This window comes from Alligator sinensis, unplaced genomic scaffold (assembly GCF_000455745.1).
Source record: "Alligator sinensis unplaced genomic scaffold, ASM45574v1 scaffold502_1, whole genome shotgun sequence".
NCBI classification, from domain to species: domain Eukaryota; kingdom Metazoa; phylum Chordata; order Crocodylia; family Alligatoridae; genus Alligator; species Alligator sinensis.
Window position 1 is genome coordinate 2,775,101 of NW_005841896.1, and position 14,847 is coordinate 2,789,947.

At 48.7% G+C, this 14,847-nt stretch overlaps 1 protein-coding gene across 1 annotated transcript in view; it reads right to left on the reverse strand.

Moving 5' to 3' along the window:
- Positions 1–8,400, reverse strand: part of LOC102371536 (vitamin D 25-hydroxylase) — a 33,209-nt gene extending 24,809 nt beyond the window's left edge. The window contains exon 1 of the mRNA XM_006018242.2: positions 7,781–8,400. Coding sequence (XP_006018304.1) covers positions 7,781–7,987 — 207 coding nt within the window. The 5' untranslated portion in view covers positions 7,988–8,400. The remainder of the gene's footprint in view (positions 1–7,780) is intronic.
- Positions 8,401–14,847: the final 6,447 nt, after the last annotated feature.

Consider the following 14,847-nt stretch of genomic DNA (forward strand, 5'->3'; position numbering starts at 1 on the left):
CTTAGGAACACTGAGGCAAAGAACTTGTTGAGGAGTTCAGCCTTGTCCCCCCTGTCCTTCACCAATTGTTTCTGCCCATTTAGCAGGGGTCCTATTCCTCCCTGGGCCTTCCTTTTACTCCCTATATATCTAAAAAACAATTTCTTGTTGTCCTTTACTTGGGATGCCATCCTCAGCTCCATGGTAGCTTTGGCCTGTCTAACTGCCTCCCTACAAGCACGAGCAGAGGAGGTATATTCGTCTTTGGTGATCTCTCCCTGTTTCCACTTTTTATGTGCTCCCCTTTTGGCCCTTAGGCTGCCCTGGATTTCTCTGGTCAGCCATGTTTTGTCTACATACAGTCCAAAGTGCTTATATAAGTCATATTTTTTGAGAGATCAGGCCCCTGAAAGGACTCTATGGCCATGACATAACACATATTCACAGCTGCAGAGTGCTTTTAAAATGGCTGATGGCATGAAAAATGAACCCTCATTAAATCACTTATTAGCTGAAGGTGCTTCAGAGCAAAAAGCCTTAGGGAACTTCTGTTCAGGTTCCATGTGAGGGTTAAGGGTTAAACACATCCCATGTTCCAGGTCCACCACAGAAGAGACAGTCTCCTCCCTGTGCAGTGGGGGAGGGGAGGGGGAAGATGGAGGGAGGTTGGGGATGGTACCCCTTAACCTGTTCCTGCTGGGAGCTGGGGAGGGGCAAGGATTCACCCCACAGGTCTGGCCAGATCTTGAATCCCACCCCCGCCCCAGCTCCTGGCATGTTCATTTTGACAGCAGCCACAGCACGGCAGCAACAGCTGCTGTCTAGAACTGGCACCTGGGGCAGAGTTTGAATCCCTCACATTGGGGGCTTTCTTGGGAGGTGGTGCCATCAGGCACTGCATACAATCTCCCTGGTGGAGGGTGCTAGTCAGGGCCACCTGACTGCGGATTGTAGTGCTGCTGGCTGATGTCTGGCTGTGCCTGTAGGCTTGCTCCCACACCTGCCCAGAGACAGCAGCAGCCTAGGTTGGGATTCCCTGTGTGTGGGAGCTCTCTCAGGGGGTGTGCACCCCCCCAAAGCACTACCACTAGGCATCAGGGATACTCCTGGAGAAAGTGGGCCCCCACCCCCTATTAAGGTGCTGCTGGCTGCTTTTCAAGCACCAGCAGCCGGGATGGCTGGTTGAATCCAAGCTCCAATGCTGCACAGGCCTGACCCAGCCACCCCTGTTTGGCTCTTGGGGAGGTGCCAGCTCATATTTAATACCCCCTCCCCAGCTACTGGGGCAGCAGGCAGGGAACCCACCCCTGCCCCCCACCTCATTCTTTCAAACAGCGGCCAATTTGAAAGAACCCAGCAGTCAAAGCATGCCCAGTCGCACTGTGGGGGGAGAGCTCTCTTCCCAGAATGCTCTCTCCCTTCCAGCATGCATCAGGACAGCCAGGGCAAACACACACACAAGCCCCTACTGTCCTCTTGCTGTGTGTCCTGGCTATCTCGCACCATGTCATGGCATCCCACTTCCTGCACCCAAGCAGGGACACCCAGGAACTGTGGTGAGTCCTGCTGATTGCTCTGCATAACTCTTACTACCAGATATGGGACAGCACACACATCCAGCTGAACCTGATGCGGCAGCTGGTGGCCCTGGCATGTACCCTCATGCCAACAAGCACAGAGCTATCAGTTGTGCCTCTTCCCCACCCCCACCCATTGAGCATCCTCGACTGTGCCTCCAGGTTCCTCCTGGCCCATGAAGGTCATCCTTGATGCCATGAATGCCAGGGTGCTCTGGGACTACCTTTAGGCTATTGAGCACAGGGTCTGGGCCCACCTCACCAGCACCGACTGGTAGAAGCAGATTGTCCTTGGCGCCTGGGAGGATGAACTGTAGCTCCAGGCCTTCCACATGTGCCAAGACATCGCCACCCAGGTGGCCCCCCACATCATATACCAGGATATTATTATGCAGTCAACTCTCAGTCTGGAGAAGCAGGTGGCCATCGCTGGCAGTCTCCACTACATTGCCAACCAGTTTGGTGTGGACAGGTCCATGGCTGGAGAGGCCGTCCAAGAGGTTTGCCTGGTCATCCAGGCCATCTCGGCAAACTGCTTTATCTGCCTCATCAACCCCCGGGAGGTGGTAACTGGCTTCCGACGCATGAGCTTCCCCAACTGTGTAGGGGCCAGGGATGGCATATATTTCCCAACTGTCTGCCCACCCCAAGGTGCCTGGGCATTCATCAACCACAAGGACTACTACTCAGTTGTCCTTCAGGGTGTCGTTGACCTTTGTGGCTACTTCATCCACATCTACGCTGGCTGTGCAGGCAGTGCCCATGATGCAACCTGATGGAGAGTGGGTGCTATACTCCCAGACTTCCCGATTTCATCACTGGTGACATCTTAATCCCCCACTCATCATCAGTGATCCAGCTTACCCCCTCCAGCCCTGGCTGATGAAGCCATATAGGAGGCAGCTGGACTGTCCGACAGTGCGCTTCATAGGACGCCTCCTCAGGCAGTAGTTGGTGGTGGAATGCACCTTTGACCACCACAAGGCACGTTGGCGGGCTCTCGGTGCATGCCTCAAGGTGGATGAGGAGAACCTGCTGCAACTCGTTGCCATGAGTGTCCTCCACAATATCTGTTAAGACCAGAGTGGAGGTATTCCATGAATCCTGAGCAGAGGCGGCATGGTGCACAGACTGGGTATATCGGTATGAGCACACACAGTGCAGGGATAGGGCTGAGGATCAGCCCTCCACAACTGTTGGGGGCCCTAACACTACACAACAGCAGGCTGGCTGTATCCTTGAAGCCCTGGTATGTACTCCATCACCAGCGTCCCCTCTAAGCTGCACGGTGTGCACAGCCGCACAGGTGCACTCATGCCACACACCATGCAGCTTAGAGGAAACGCTGCTCATCACCCTTGTGAACTGGGTGGCCAAGAAGTAGGGGCAGTGGGTTTCACATGACCCTGCATTAGCACCAGGCTGTGGTTCTCTAGTTCCTGGGCCACAAAATGGGGTTCACAGGAATCCAGTGTAAAGAAGACACAGCCTCATTTTATAATGTTGAAGTTGCAAAACTCATTTTTATTAATAAAGAAAACCTGCTGAACACTGTCTGTGACGGAACATGTTCTCTCCCTTTTCCCAGTTCATACCAACTGGGGACTCTTTGAAGGGAGAGGGGGGAGGTGGGAAATGGAGAATGGCCATGGTTGGGTTGGTTAAGACAAGGAGTGGGCACAATAAAAGGGGGTTGTGCTAGGGGCCTTTGGCACAGGGCTAGAACTGAGGGAAAAAAGAACCATGGATAGGAAGCACAAAGTATGGGGGCTTCTCACCTGAGACACAAAGCCCTGTCCTCCTGGCTCTCCCTCAAGGGACCTTCTGGCCCTTGGCCCATGCCCCCAGGACCCAGTCTCCCTTTTCCAAGTCCCGGCAGCCTGTGGAGGGAGAATCTGTTCCAGTGACAGCCTGGCCCAGCAGTCCAGTGGGCTGAGCTGCCCACCTTGATGCACTTCTGTGGCCCTTCAGGGCTGGTCTGAAACTGCTCTGGGGGCCTGTACCTTCAGGCTGGAATGCCTGCAGCTGGGGGCAGGGGTGGTGGGGTGGAAGTGGGTGAAGCCAGGAAGGGCGCTGTTGTCCCCAATGGCCCCAACATTGGGTCTCTAGCAGCCTGATCCCCTCACTCACTACAGCACCCTGGGCTAGGCAATATTGGATGTCTTTGTCCAGGGACCTTACCGCAGTGGCTTTGGCATGCCTGTCTTGGGGCCTCTTGGCTCCCCAACATCTCCAAGTCAGTGTGCATGGAGACCATTCCACTAGACCCAGCTGGAAATCCCCGCCATACGACCTCTGTTCCTGTTGCTCCAGGAAAGTGTACTTACGGTGTGGTTTGGTAAGTTGTGGGAGACTGGGCATGAGTCAGTGGGGTCAGATGTGGACACCAAGCAGTTCAGAGTCACGTGCATGAATTTCCTCTCCTGGTGCTGCACCTTGTTGAGCTCTGCAGCAACATGGTTTGCCTCATCCAAACTGTAGGTGGCCACCTCAGTGACCTACTCGTGTGTCTGGATAGCCCTTGTGTAAGCTGTGCCCAGCCTGTCCATTTCCCTCCTCCACATCTCTAGTCTTTCCTCAAGCTGGACCTGCAGCTCCTGACACCAGGAGTCCACGGTGTGCACTCAGAGATCACAGGCTGTGACCGGAGATTGTAACATTTCCAATTTACTCCCTTGCTGTTGGCTCCTGAAATTTCTCTTGCACTCATCAGATATTTGGTTGGTTGGCTGGCCTTTAAGAACCATCCAGTACACTGTGAACCAGCCTCACATGCACACATGTGGCATCTGCAGACAAGGGAGACACAGAGCCCTTGTGTAAGTCTGAAACTTTCAGTGATAACAACGTATTATGAAGAAAGGTTTTTTTGGACCCTCTCATCACTCCACACAAACACGTCTAGGGAGCTATGGTGAGTTCTCTGCCGGTACCCAGGTTCCCCTCCCCCAGGGCCAGTGCCCCAGCTGTGGTGTGGCCAGGCAGGCAGTCCGAGGGTGAGGAAAGTAGAAGGCTTGGTGGGGAAGGAGGGTCTGGAGGTGACTTGTATCGTAAAAGAAACAGTTCAGGGAATCATCACTCCATGGAATGCCAGTGCGGCTCTTAAAACATTCCCTTTCCCCCTCCTTCCCCTTCTCCCCTGAGTCACTGCATGTATCTACCCTGGACCACAGGGTCCTCCCAGCCGTGTGGAGCTGTGGCTAGTCATAACTTCCAGAGCTGATGGGCATCTTTCCTCTGAGCCAGAGTCATCAGGACAAGGGTAAAGAAGGCTGGTCATGGGTTGCTCAGGCTGTGGCCTCTGTGTCGGGAATGCTGTATTGGAGCCCATGTCCTTGGCCATCATCTGCAAGGTTGAGGTCTGGGGTGGGGGTGGGCTCCTGTGAGGTGAAGGGCACTTCCCAGGAATTCAGGTCCTGTGTCTCAGTGTCTATGATGTCAGAGCTCATCTCCTCCTCCTGTGCAACACACTCTGTGGTCTTGATCAAGGGCAAGAAAATGTCCTAAGAGCAGATTTCCAGCTGCACTTGGACCTCCGTTTTCACATCCTTAGTCAAAGTGGGGATCAGCAGCAACATGCTTGTCTCCTCAGGGGCAGGCAGCAGCAGCTGTGCTCTTCCACTGTGGCCCCTGGGAACCCCTTCCTGGGCATCCGGTTGTCCCACCATTGAGGGGTCTCCCATTACCTCCTCCTCATCCAAAGGGGTCTCCGGCATCAAATCCTCTTGCCCCACCCCCCATGGTGCCATAAGTGTGTGGGGTTTCGATGGCCCTCTCCTTGGGGATAACTCCTAGTAAAACAGTGTGGTGTGCTGTCAGGCCCCAGACTTCTTGTTTGCATCATGTACGCTGCTAAACTTACTCCTCATCAACTTGGTTTTGGCACTGCACTCAAATAGTTGTACACCCACCTTCTGGTGATTTCAGTTTGACCATATTTCCCTAGTTTGCTTAAGAAAATATTATGTGAGAGTGAGACCAAGTCAAAGACATATTGCACATAGCATCGAGATATATCACATCTATTGGTTCACCCTTATCCATCAAGCCAGTTACTCTGTCAAAGAAGGAAATTAGATTGGTTTTACAGGGTTATTCTCAACACATCCAGGTTGGCTGTTGCTTATCACTTTATTATTTTCCAAATGCTTATAAATCTCTGTCTAATAATCTGCTTTAATATCTTCTTAGGTAACAAAGTTAGAATGACTGGTCTATAATTTCCCAGGTCCTCCCTTTAAGAGATGGGTATTGTGTTTGCCACTTACCATAGGTTTTCCGGATAAAAATTAATATTCCAAATATTGCTTTGGTTACCTCTTTAAGTACCCCAAGATACATTGCATCATAATCTATTAATCTGAATCTATCTGAGTAATTTATATATTCTTTTAATCTGCACCTATCTCCTTAAACCTAAATGTACAAAGAATCTGGTTACAGTTAACCTTTTTGTGAAAAAAGGTTGTACACAGGCATCAGACATCTGTCAGGCTGTCCTGTTATTTTTCCATTTTAACTCTCCTTTATTCCTAATAGTTTCCCATAGCTCCACTACCATCAGATTTCTTTCTTTAGACCAGGTCAGTATTTTTACTGACTTGCATTAGTTCAAACCTAGTTTAGAATCTTCTATAGACTGGTGTGTTGCTATCCTAGGATGCACTCTTTTTTTTCTAATAAGTGCCCCATCATTTCCCATACTCATTTCAGTCTGTCACTCTGTAACTAGCCACTCAGGTCCATCAAAGCCACTATGAAGTCTCCAGTGGGACCTAAACCACTGTCCACTCCATGTCACTGGAGGGGCTGGCTGAAGGCACCTAAAACTCAACTTCACATGTATAAACAAACCCCTGACCTGGAATAGGAAGTATCCAGGTAACAGGGCAATTTGATTCAAAACTGCTTTAGTGCTCCCTCTGGCTTCACTCTCGGTTTGATCTCCTGGTTTCTTGATTATGCCCATCCCAGGATTTCACTCCTGGATTAACCTTCCTGACCTGATTCAACTTTGAATTTTGCTCGCCTATCCCAGCCCTAGTCAGTGCCTTGATCCCTGAGTGGGTCCACACCTAATACTCTCCAACCCCAACTCTGGTTCCTGACTACAGCTTAACTTGATCCCCACTTCTGGATCCTGCCCTCACTGTGCAGATCACCCATGCCCTGATCATCTGCACTCCTGCCATTCTTCCAGAGGGGCATTTTTCATTGCAAACAGTGGCACTCTAAATCTAACATAATCCAACCGGTCTAATAAAAAAATGTAAAAGCAAATGGATGGGGCTTTTAACACTCCCTCCACCCCCAAGGCACCCTGAATAGCCTATAACTGTTGTTTTGGCACTATCCTGATCAGTGGCATTCTCAACACCCTGTGCGAGAGTTTTCCCATGCGTGCTGGTGCTTTCTGCACCCCACTGGAGGATTATGCTACGAATACTGGTCCTGTCTGTGCCCCTCATGGAAGGACATTTTGTGCCACAAATAATGGAAATATTGACACTTTCCCAGGAGGATGTTCTGTAATGTGAATGGTGGGCTCTTCTCTACCACCAGCGAGGTGTCCTCTTGCACAGGCGCCATCCAGACAGCAGTGAGAAATGGTATGGTGCTCTACCCATTCCCCAGATGCCACCCGGAGGGCTCTGCATGCCTGCCCAGCAGAACTGGGGACTGAGACCTGTGAAACTCCTGAGCTCCAGGTGCTGCCTCATCCTGAATGCCATTCCCTGAAGACCCCCAGAAGCTGGGCACCCATGTGCTGGTCCTGTCCGCCAGGCCCACAACGGGACACAGTTAGGCCTCAGTCTGGGCACAGCTCTGGTCCATGCCTGTTCCTATGTCCCTCCCTCGTGTACCCAGGCCCTGGACTTCGGAGCCCTGGTTTGACCTCATCTCACTTCCTGACATCTGCTTCCGGTAACCCCCTGGCTCCGCACATGACCCCTGGTTTGACCCCGGCTTGCTCCCCGACCTCTGTTCCTGGCAACCCTTCTGGCTTGGCTGTGAAACCCGGCGTTCCCTTGGCTTGCCCCCCTTCTCCCACGACTGACACCGCCGGCTCTAACCACTAGACCTAAGGCCCCCGTGGAACCTGAGAGGCAGCTCCTGCTCGGACCGGAGGAGCTCCTGCCGCTCCAGGAAGCGTCCCTAGAGCCCCAGGGGCGGGACCCGCACTGGGCCCTGCGCCCCGCCCCGCCGCTGAGGCGCCGCGCTACCTGCCCGTGGAGCTGGCTCTGCCTCCTCATGTAGACGTGCGGCTGCTCGGCGGCCAGGGCGTGGATGTTGCCGATGAGCGGCAGCCCCGCGGGGCCCGGCGGGAAGCCGGCCGGCCGCCTCTGCTTCAGCAGCTGCCTCACCACCAGCGACAGCACGAGCAGCACCAGTGCGCAGCCCAGCACCGCCGCCGCGCCCAGCGGCCACATCCCCTAACGGCGGCCAGCGCCGGACTCCCGCCTCCCCGCCCTGCCTTCTCCTCGCCCGCGGGGCCCCGCCCCCATTGCGCACGCTGATTGGCCATCGGTCTGGCGCGTCAAGAGACTCGAGAGCTGATTGGCTGCGTGGGCCCCCTCGGATCCTCCCTCGCGTACGTTCAGAGCTGTTAGAGCAGTTACAAGGGCTCCGGGGCAGGTGGAGATGTTGTGGGCCGTTGCCCTTGCTCCTCTCTGGCCTCCTCCGGGCGTGCGGGCCTGGCAGGCAACGGCTTGTTCATAATTGTGAGCTGGCTTTCATAAGTATGGCAATCGTAATTAATAAATGAAGTACTCATGACTACATGCAGTGCAGTGTTGTCTGTTGGGAGGAGAAAGCAGCAAACTGCATGCCTGTGTTGCTCCCCTGTGGCATCAGATTATACTTGGCAGCTAGGCCCGGGGCTGCACCAAGCTGAGGGGAGCTGGGAAGCATCCCAACTGACCCTGCGTGCGCTGGCCACTGCCCTCAAACCCCCATGTGAGAGGAGTTAGGGAAGCACTTTGCCCCCTCAATAAAATCAAATACTGTACAGGAAAACAAGGAATTCAGCAATTCCCATAGTCTGTCAAGGGGTGCCCTGGGAGTGCTGCACCGTGTCAGCCCTGTGAGGGGGCAAATGCAGTTCAGAGGAGAAACCTCGAGATTTCCAATAGGACTCCAGGAGTGCTAAAAACAGGCAGAGCTGCTCGGGGTCTTTCTGAGTCTGTTGCGGCAGAATTGCTCTAGTATTTGCCCCTAGTCAAGCAAGTGAAAATTAAGTTGCAGCAAGGGATCTGTAGGTGGTGAAGCACTGAAGCGGGTTACCTAGAGAGGTGGTGGAAGCTCCATCCTTGGAGGTTTTTAAGGCCCGGCTTGACAAAGCCCTGGCTGGGATGATCCAGTTGGGGCTGGTCCTGCTTTGAGCAAGGGGTTGGACTAGATGTGACCTCCTGCGGTCCCTTCCAGCCCTCATTTTCTGAGATTCAAAGCTGACGTTTTCTGAAGAGCGCCTTGAGTCTATCAAGGGTTACCTTGAGCCTCCTAAGGGTTGTCGTGAGTCTGTTTAGAGGTGCTTGAATCTACTGAAAAGTGTCTTGAGTCTGTCAAGGGCTGCCTTGAATCCACTGAGGGCTGCCTTGAGTGTCCTGAGAAGTATCTTGTGTCTATAAAGGGGTGCCTTATCATGCTTGGGTCTATAAAGGGGTGCCTTTATCCTTGATAATCATACACCTTGAGTCTCTTGAAAAGTGTCTTGAGTCTACTGAGGGGTGCCTTGAGTCTATAAAGGGGTGCCTTACATGAACGCTGGGGTGCTGGAGGCTGGGGGGCACGGCGAGCTCCCACAGGCAGCGGCAGGGCTGTTGGTGGTGGGAGCGTGGTGACAGCAAGCGGAGAGCTCCCGCAGGCAGCCACAATGCTGTTGGTGGCGAAGAGCAGGAGGGGTGGTGAGCTCCAACCAGCCAGTGTTGGCGGCGCCTTTTCTCAAGGGGGTGCATGTGCACCCACGTGCACCTGCTATGCATCAGCAATGGTGCTTTATTATCCTTGATAATCATACGCTTTGAGTCTCCTGAGGAGCGCCTTGAGTCTCTCAAGGTGTGCCTTGAGTCTCCTGAGGGATGCCTTGGATTTAAAAAGGTTGAGAACTGCTGGTGTAAGTCAATGAATAGTAGAGTTTGAAGGATTTTGTAAACCCAATAGTCCAAGAAATATACAAGAGGCAAGGATGTATTTGTTTGTATCTTTTATTGGACAAATTCTATAGTTGGGAGAGATGTTAGACAAGCTTTTGGGCAACACATTTCCCTCCCTTTCATTGTAAGTCAATGAAAATACTTGTAAATTGAAAAGCATTGGGGTTTGGGTCTTTGGAAGCTTTGTCTTCTGTACAATTTAATAAAGGGATTTGAGACAAGATGCAAAGTTATCATAGAAGCACAAGTGTTGGAAGGGGCCTCAGTTATAGGATCGATGAGATCTAGCCCAAACACCTGGGAAGCTTTGGTAGAGTTCAACAGCAGCAGCCTGAAGAACATTGCACCATGGGGAACTTCACTCCCACTGTGCCCAGACAGCAGTGGTGGCTAGGTCCTACTGCCAGCCTTCCTCAGACCTGAGCTGGATTGGTCTGGTCCTCTACTACAGAAATGTCATCAACCACTGATCTAGTCCACTGCACAGTTGCAGAATGCTTTGGGAACATATTTCCCATGGTCCAGAATGCTTTACTGAGGCAAAATGGTTCCCCAGGTTTCTCATCACATAGTAAGTGTTGGACCAGTAAAACCTGAATAGAAGTTTTCAAACTAGGCTGCTGGTAAAATTTACACAAATTCATTAGTGATTTGATTTTTAATGAGATTGGGTTCTTAAGTCATTTATCGTCTTTTGAAAATTCCCCCACCCTGGTAGAACATGTTATTGTTTGGGAAGTACAGTTATGCAAGGCGATAAGGTATTTTTAAAAATCTTTTTTGAGTCAAATCTTATTAAATGAACATATTTGATGAAGTAAGTAGTAATTTAATATTCATAATAAATGAAATATTAATGACTAAATGTATTTCAATGTTGTCTGTTGCGAGGAGAAACATGCAAACTGCATACCATTTATTGTTCTACTATGGCATCAGATTTTACTTGAGCCTGCTCATGAAGTGAGGTAAAATATATTTCTGAACTGGAGGAATGAAAATAGAAGTAGAGGACAAATAAATGTGTTCCAACTAAGTTGGCTGTCTGACAGTATAAACAACATTTCGGTACAAACACTTTTTTGTATTATTGTATGTTTTTCTGTTCATGATTGGGGTGAAAGGTTATAAAAGAATAAAACAAAAGTTCAACTAGGGGAAAGGAGAAAGGAATGATGCGGAGATTGTTACAAAGATTTTGTCAACACAGTGGGATATACTTCTAAGTGAGATGCTTCATCATAACTGCCTCCTACCAAATAGCATGCTGCAGCCACATCCAAATGAACAGCTGGCCTTTGCTATGAATAACTGTTTCCAAGCAAGGAGGCAAAATCCTCCAAGATATGCACTCGGCATCATGACTGAACCTTGTATCCCCTGTTCTTTTACTCTGCTTGTGAGCCCTAAGCAGGATTTTTTCTGCAGCTCATGGTGAAATTTCTAGTGGGGAGGTGAAAGTCATTGCATTCCATATCCAGGTGTCAACCTCTGAAAAGCCTGTGAGTCCTTCCGCTGACCCATGATCTACCTTTTTAGGTAACTGGCACCATTTTCAAACTCTTAATAGATCAGTATGTACATAATGCTTGTACATTCTTGTAGTTGGGCACAGTCAATCAGTTTGTGCAGATTTCTGTGACGTGTGGCTGCTGGACAACTGCAGGCTGGCAAGCCCACTAACTCTCTACTAACCAGGTTTGGTTACAGTTTTTCCAGCAGCAACTATGGCTACAGCTATAGTTTTACTTGCCCAGCCAGCAGCTGCATCAAAGGAGGGCAAGAATGCACCTGAGAATGCGGAGGAGGACAAAACTGAGGAACTGCTTCAGGGGGATTTTTCTTGGAACAGCTTCACTGTGCTGCGCCATCTCTGGGCACAAAACAAAGTGGTGGGAGGAGGATTTCACAAATGCAGTAGTTGCAGATCTTCAGGATGACAAAAGCCATTTTCCTAAAAGTCTACAGGGAACTTATTTCAGATTGAAGTATCACAGCAATATAAGAAATACAACTATGAAACTGTACGAGTTCCCTTACCCTTTCAGAAGTGTTCTGGCCAAGGCTTGCAACCCCTGATTGCTACAGGACCATTGCTAACCAATTTTGCATAGGAAGGCTGACTCTTGGGGTTGATATGTTTGCCACTATTAAAAAGATATGACTCTGTATGTTGAAAGACTGTCAATCCACAGGAGGTTATTGATGACTTTTTATTCATAGAGTGCCCCTCTTGTTTTGAAACAAATGACAACTTATTCCCAGTATTTATCCTCCACATCAGCCTTAAAATCCATAGACAGGAGTATTTCTCCATTGAACTCCAAGACCTATTTGACCATTGAGATAGGCTTGGCAACATTAAGACAGTGTGGTTTCAAAATTCTGGAATTATGAACTTTTTTAGGAAGCCTCACCTTTTTTTTAATGAAAATGTTTTACTTATTCTAGCTAATATCATGAACACTGATGATGTTTCACATTCCTTCTCCTATTCCAGGGGACCTTTCTTGCCCTCTATTACATAAGAGTGTAAGAATTGCCATACTGGGTCAGACCAAATGTCCAGTCAGCCCAATATCTGGTGTCTGACAGTGACCAGTAACAGACTTTTAAAAAGATTTTTAGAAACCAGACATATATAGATAGATCAGTCTTCTGCCCTGTTCTCCCAGTCACCAGCAGTAGGTTCTATCCTAACTATTGTTAAAACCCCAATAGATTTATCTTCAGATTATGGTGTAGCTCAGGGGTGAGCAATTATTTTGGGCAGAGGGCCGCTTACTGAGTTTTGGCAAGCCATCGAGGGCCACATGACAGGCAGCCCAGGGCAGATTAATATTAATTTTCTAAAAGTTTTAGGGGCTCCACGGGCTGGATAGAATGGCTCCTCCTGGCCAGAGCCTCCTTCCTGATCTTATAGATGGCCAGCTTGGCCGTTATTCAGAGACACAGTACACTTTGAGCACCCATGAGACATTTTCATTTAAGTGACAATCACTAGGGGCTAAGTGACAATCACAGTGTTAGGGACTCCTCGTACACCTACTTTGAGAAAAGGACATAATGTTTTAGACATGTACTTTACCTAATACCTTTGTGTATATTCACTAATTTCTAAAAATGTGGTAGATGTGCTTTCATTGTCTGTGCTGTTTCAGTGTTGCTTCCCACCAGCCTTTGGGTGCTTATTCTCTGTATTTAGATTTTGGGGCATAAGGGAACAAGGCACTCTTTTTGTTAACATGCAGAAAGGTGTTGTGATTGTGGGTTCTAGTGGTGAATGAAGTGCTGCTTCCAAAAGGGGGAGTTCTCCAGAGTCTGTAGAAGCAGATGAAGTTTGAAGTTATATGAATTGTAAGGCAATACCAAAAGGGGAGGAGGCAGAAGGTCAGTGGGCACTGGGATAAAGTATGATTTCCAGCAGTAATATTTACGTATTCATTATCTCCATCAGCTGCCTCTGCATCTCTCTGTCCCTTTCTATAAACTCCTATATCACAGCAAGATTCTGCTTCACACAACATCATTCTGCTACAGCTAGCTCCTTTTCCACCAGCTAGTTGGTCATAGTAAGCCCCTCCTCTACCTTTTCCTAAGTCACAAAAAAGCTGTCTCTTGGTATTTTCATCTTTTTGCTTCTTGTACTTCTTTGGTATCTTTGAGAAACTTGAGCCCTTGCTTGTTTTTCAGAGGCTTCCATGAGGTTACTAAACATTTCATTTTTTGTTTTTTCTTCTTTACTTGAAAGTTCAGTAGACTTTGGGCAATTGTTAAGAGTGGTATCCTTGAGTGTCTGGATACCTCAGGTGTGGAACTTGTAAGGGGAGAAAAGTAATAAGCAGTTCATTATTCAGTTTCTGTGATAGCAAAGATATTTTTTCTTCATCTAACAGTTTCAAGACACCACCCCTGGGGTGTTACCCCAGTATTGGTAGATTCTGGGCATGGTACGCTCTTTTCTACCTTTTCTTCCAGAAATCACTCATTAGGGAAACAAGGTGAAGGAAGTCCTGCCTTGTAATGTTATAAAACTATCAGGTATCCAGGTTGTAGCTGTATTGTTCTAGAGACAAAAGGAATCAGAACTCATGGTAGAGGTGATATCTTTTATTAGAATAACTAGATTTTATACAAAAAAAGTCTTTATTTGCATGCTTTTGGGCACAAGCACCCTTCTTCAGGCATAGGAGAAAAGACTGTAAAAGCTCTCCCAGGTAAAAATGAAAGTTCATATTTCATAGGAGAGTTGAAGTTGTGGTAAAATCTCCTGTTTGGAGCAGTTCATTTGATGTGGATTAGGCTCAGGGAAAAGCTGGAATAGTCTGGAGAAGGGTGCTTGTTTCTGAAAGCTTGCAAATAAAGGGTTTTTTTGTAAACATCTAGATGGTCTAATAAAAGATGTCACCCCTACCACGAGTTCCAGAAACCTATCAGACCATTTCCTGTATCTAAAATTCATTTCACACTCCCTGTAGACATCTTGGGGGATGCTGTGCCATTAATATTTTTTTACAAAGAGTGTCATACATAACAGGAGTTTGCAGTGTTAGTGCCCTGCTAGGAGCATTACGTGTGCTGTACTCCCTGTCTGGATTTTATGTATTTCTGTTCTGGACTTTTGAGTAGTTTTGTACTGAGATTGCTAAGACCTCTACTGAGCAGTAAATTTCTAAGAATTGAACTGATAAGAAATTACCTTGCTAAGACTAGTACTGATAAGATTTGAACTGATTAACTGATTTAATTGCTGGCTTCATCAAAATGCATACAGGTTTTCCTCACTAACCACCGTTTGCCAACCATGGGAACTTTCAGGAACCTACCCACCATGGTTGGCAAGGGAAACCTTTACCATATCTCAAGAAGTATAGTATGCTCTCAATAAACACATTTCCATGGTAAATTATTCTTTTCTTAATCTGATGTAGTTAACATGCAAGTGTGCAGTATGGTGGGTGGGGGAACAGGTCAGCTTTAGCATGAGTGACAAAACAGCCACAGGCAGCAAGATCTCTAGTCTGAGTGCACAGCAATGTTGAAACAGAAAGGTGTCTCAATTAGAATAGAAGAGCAAACTGAGAAAAAAAAATGAGTGGGGTGGAGTTGCGGCTGGTAAGCTAATGTTGCATTCCTGC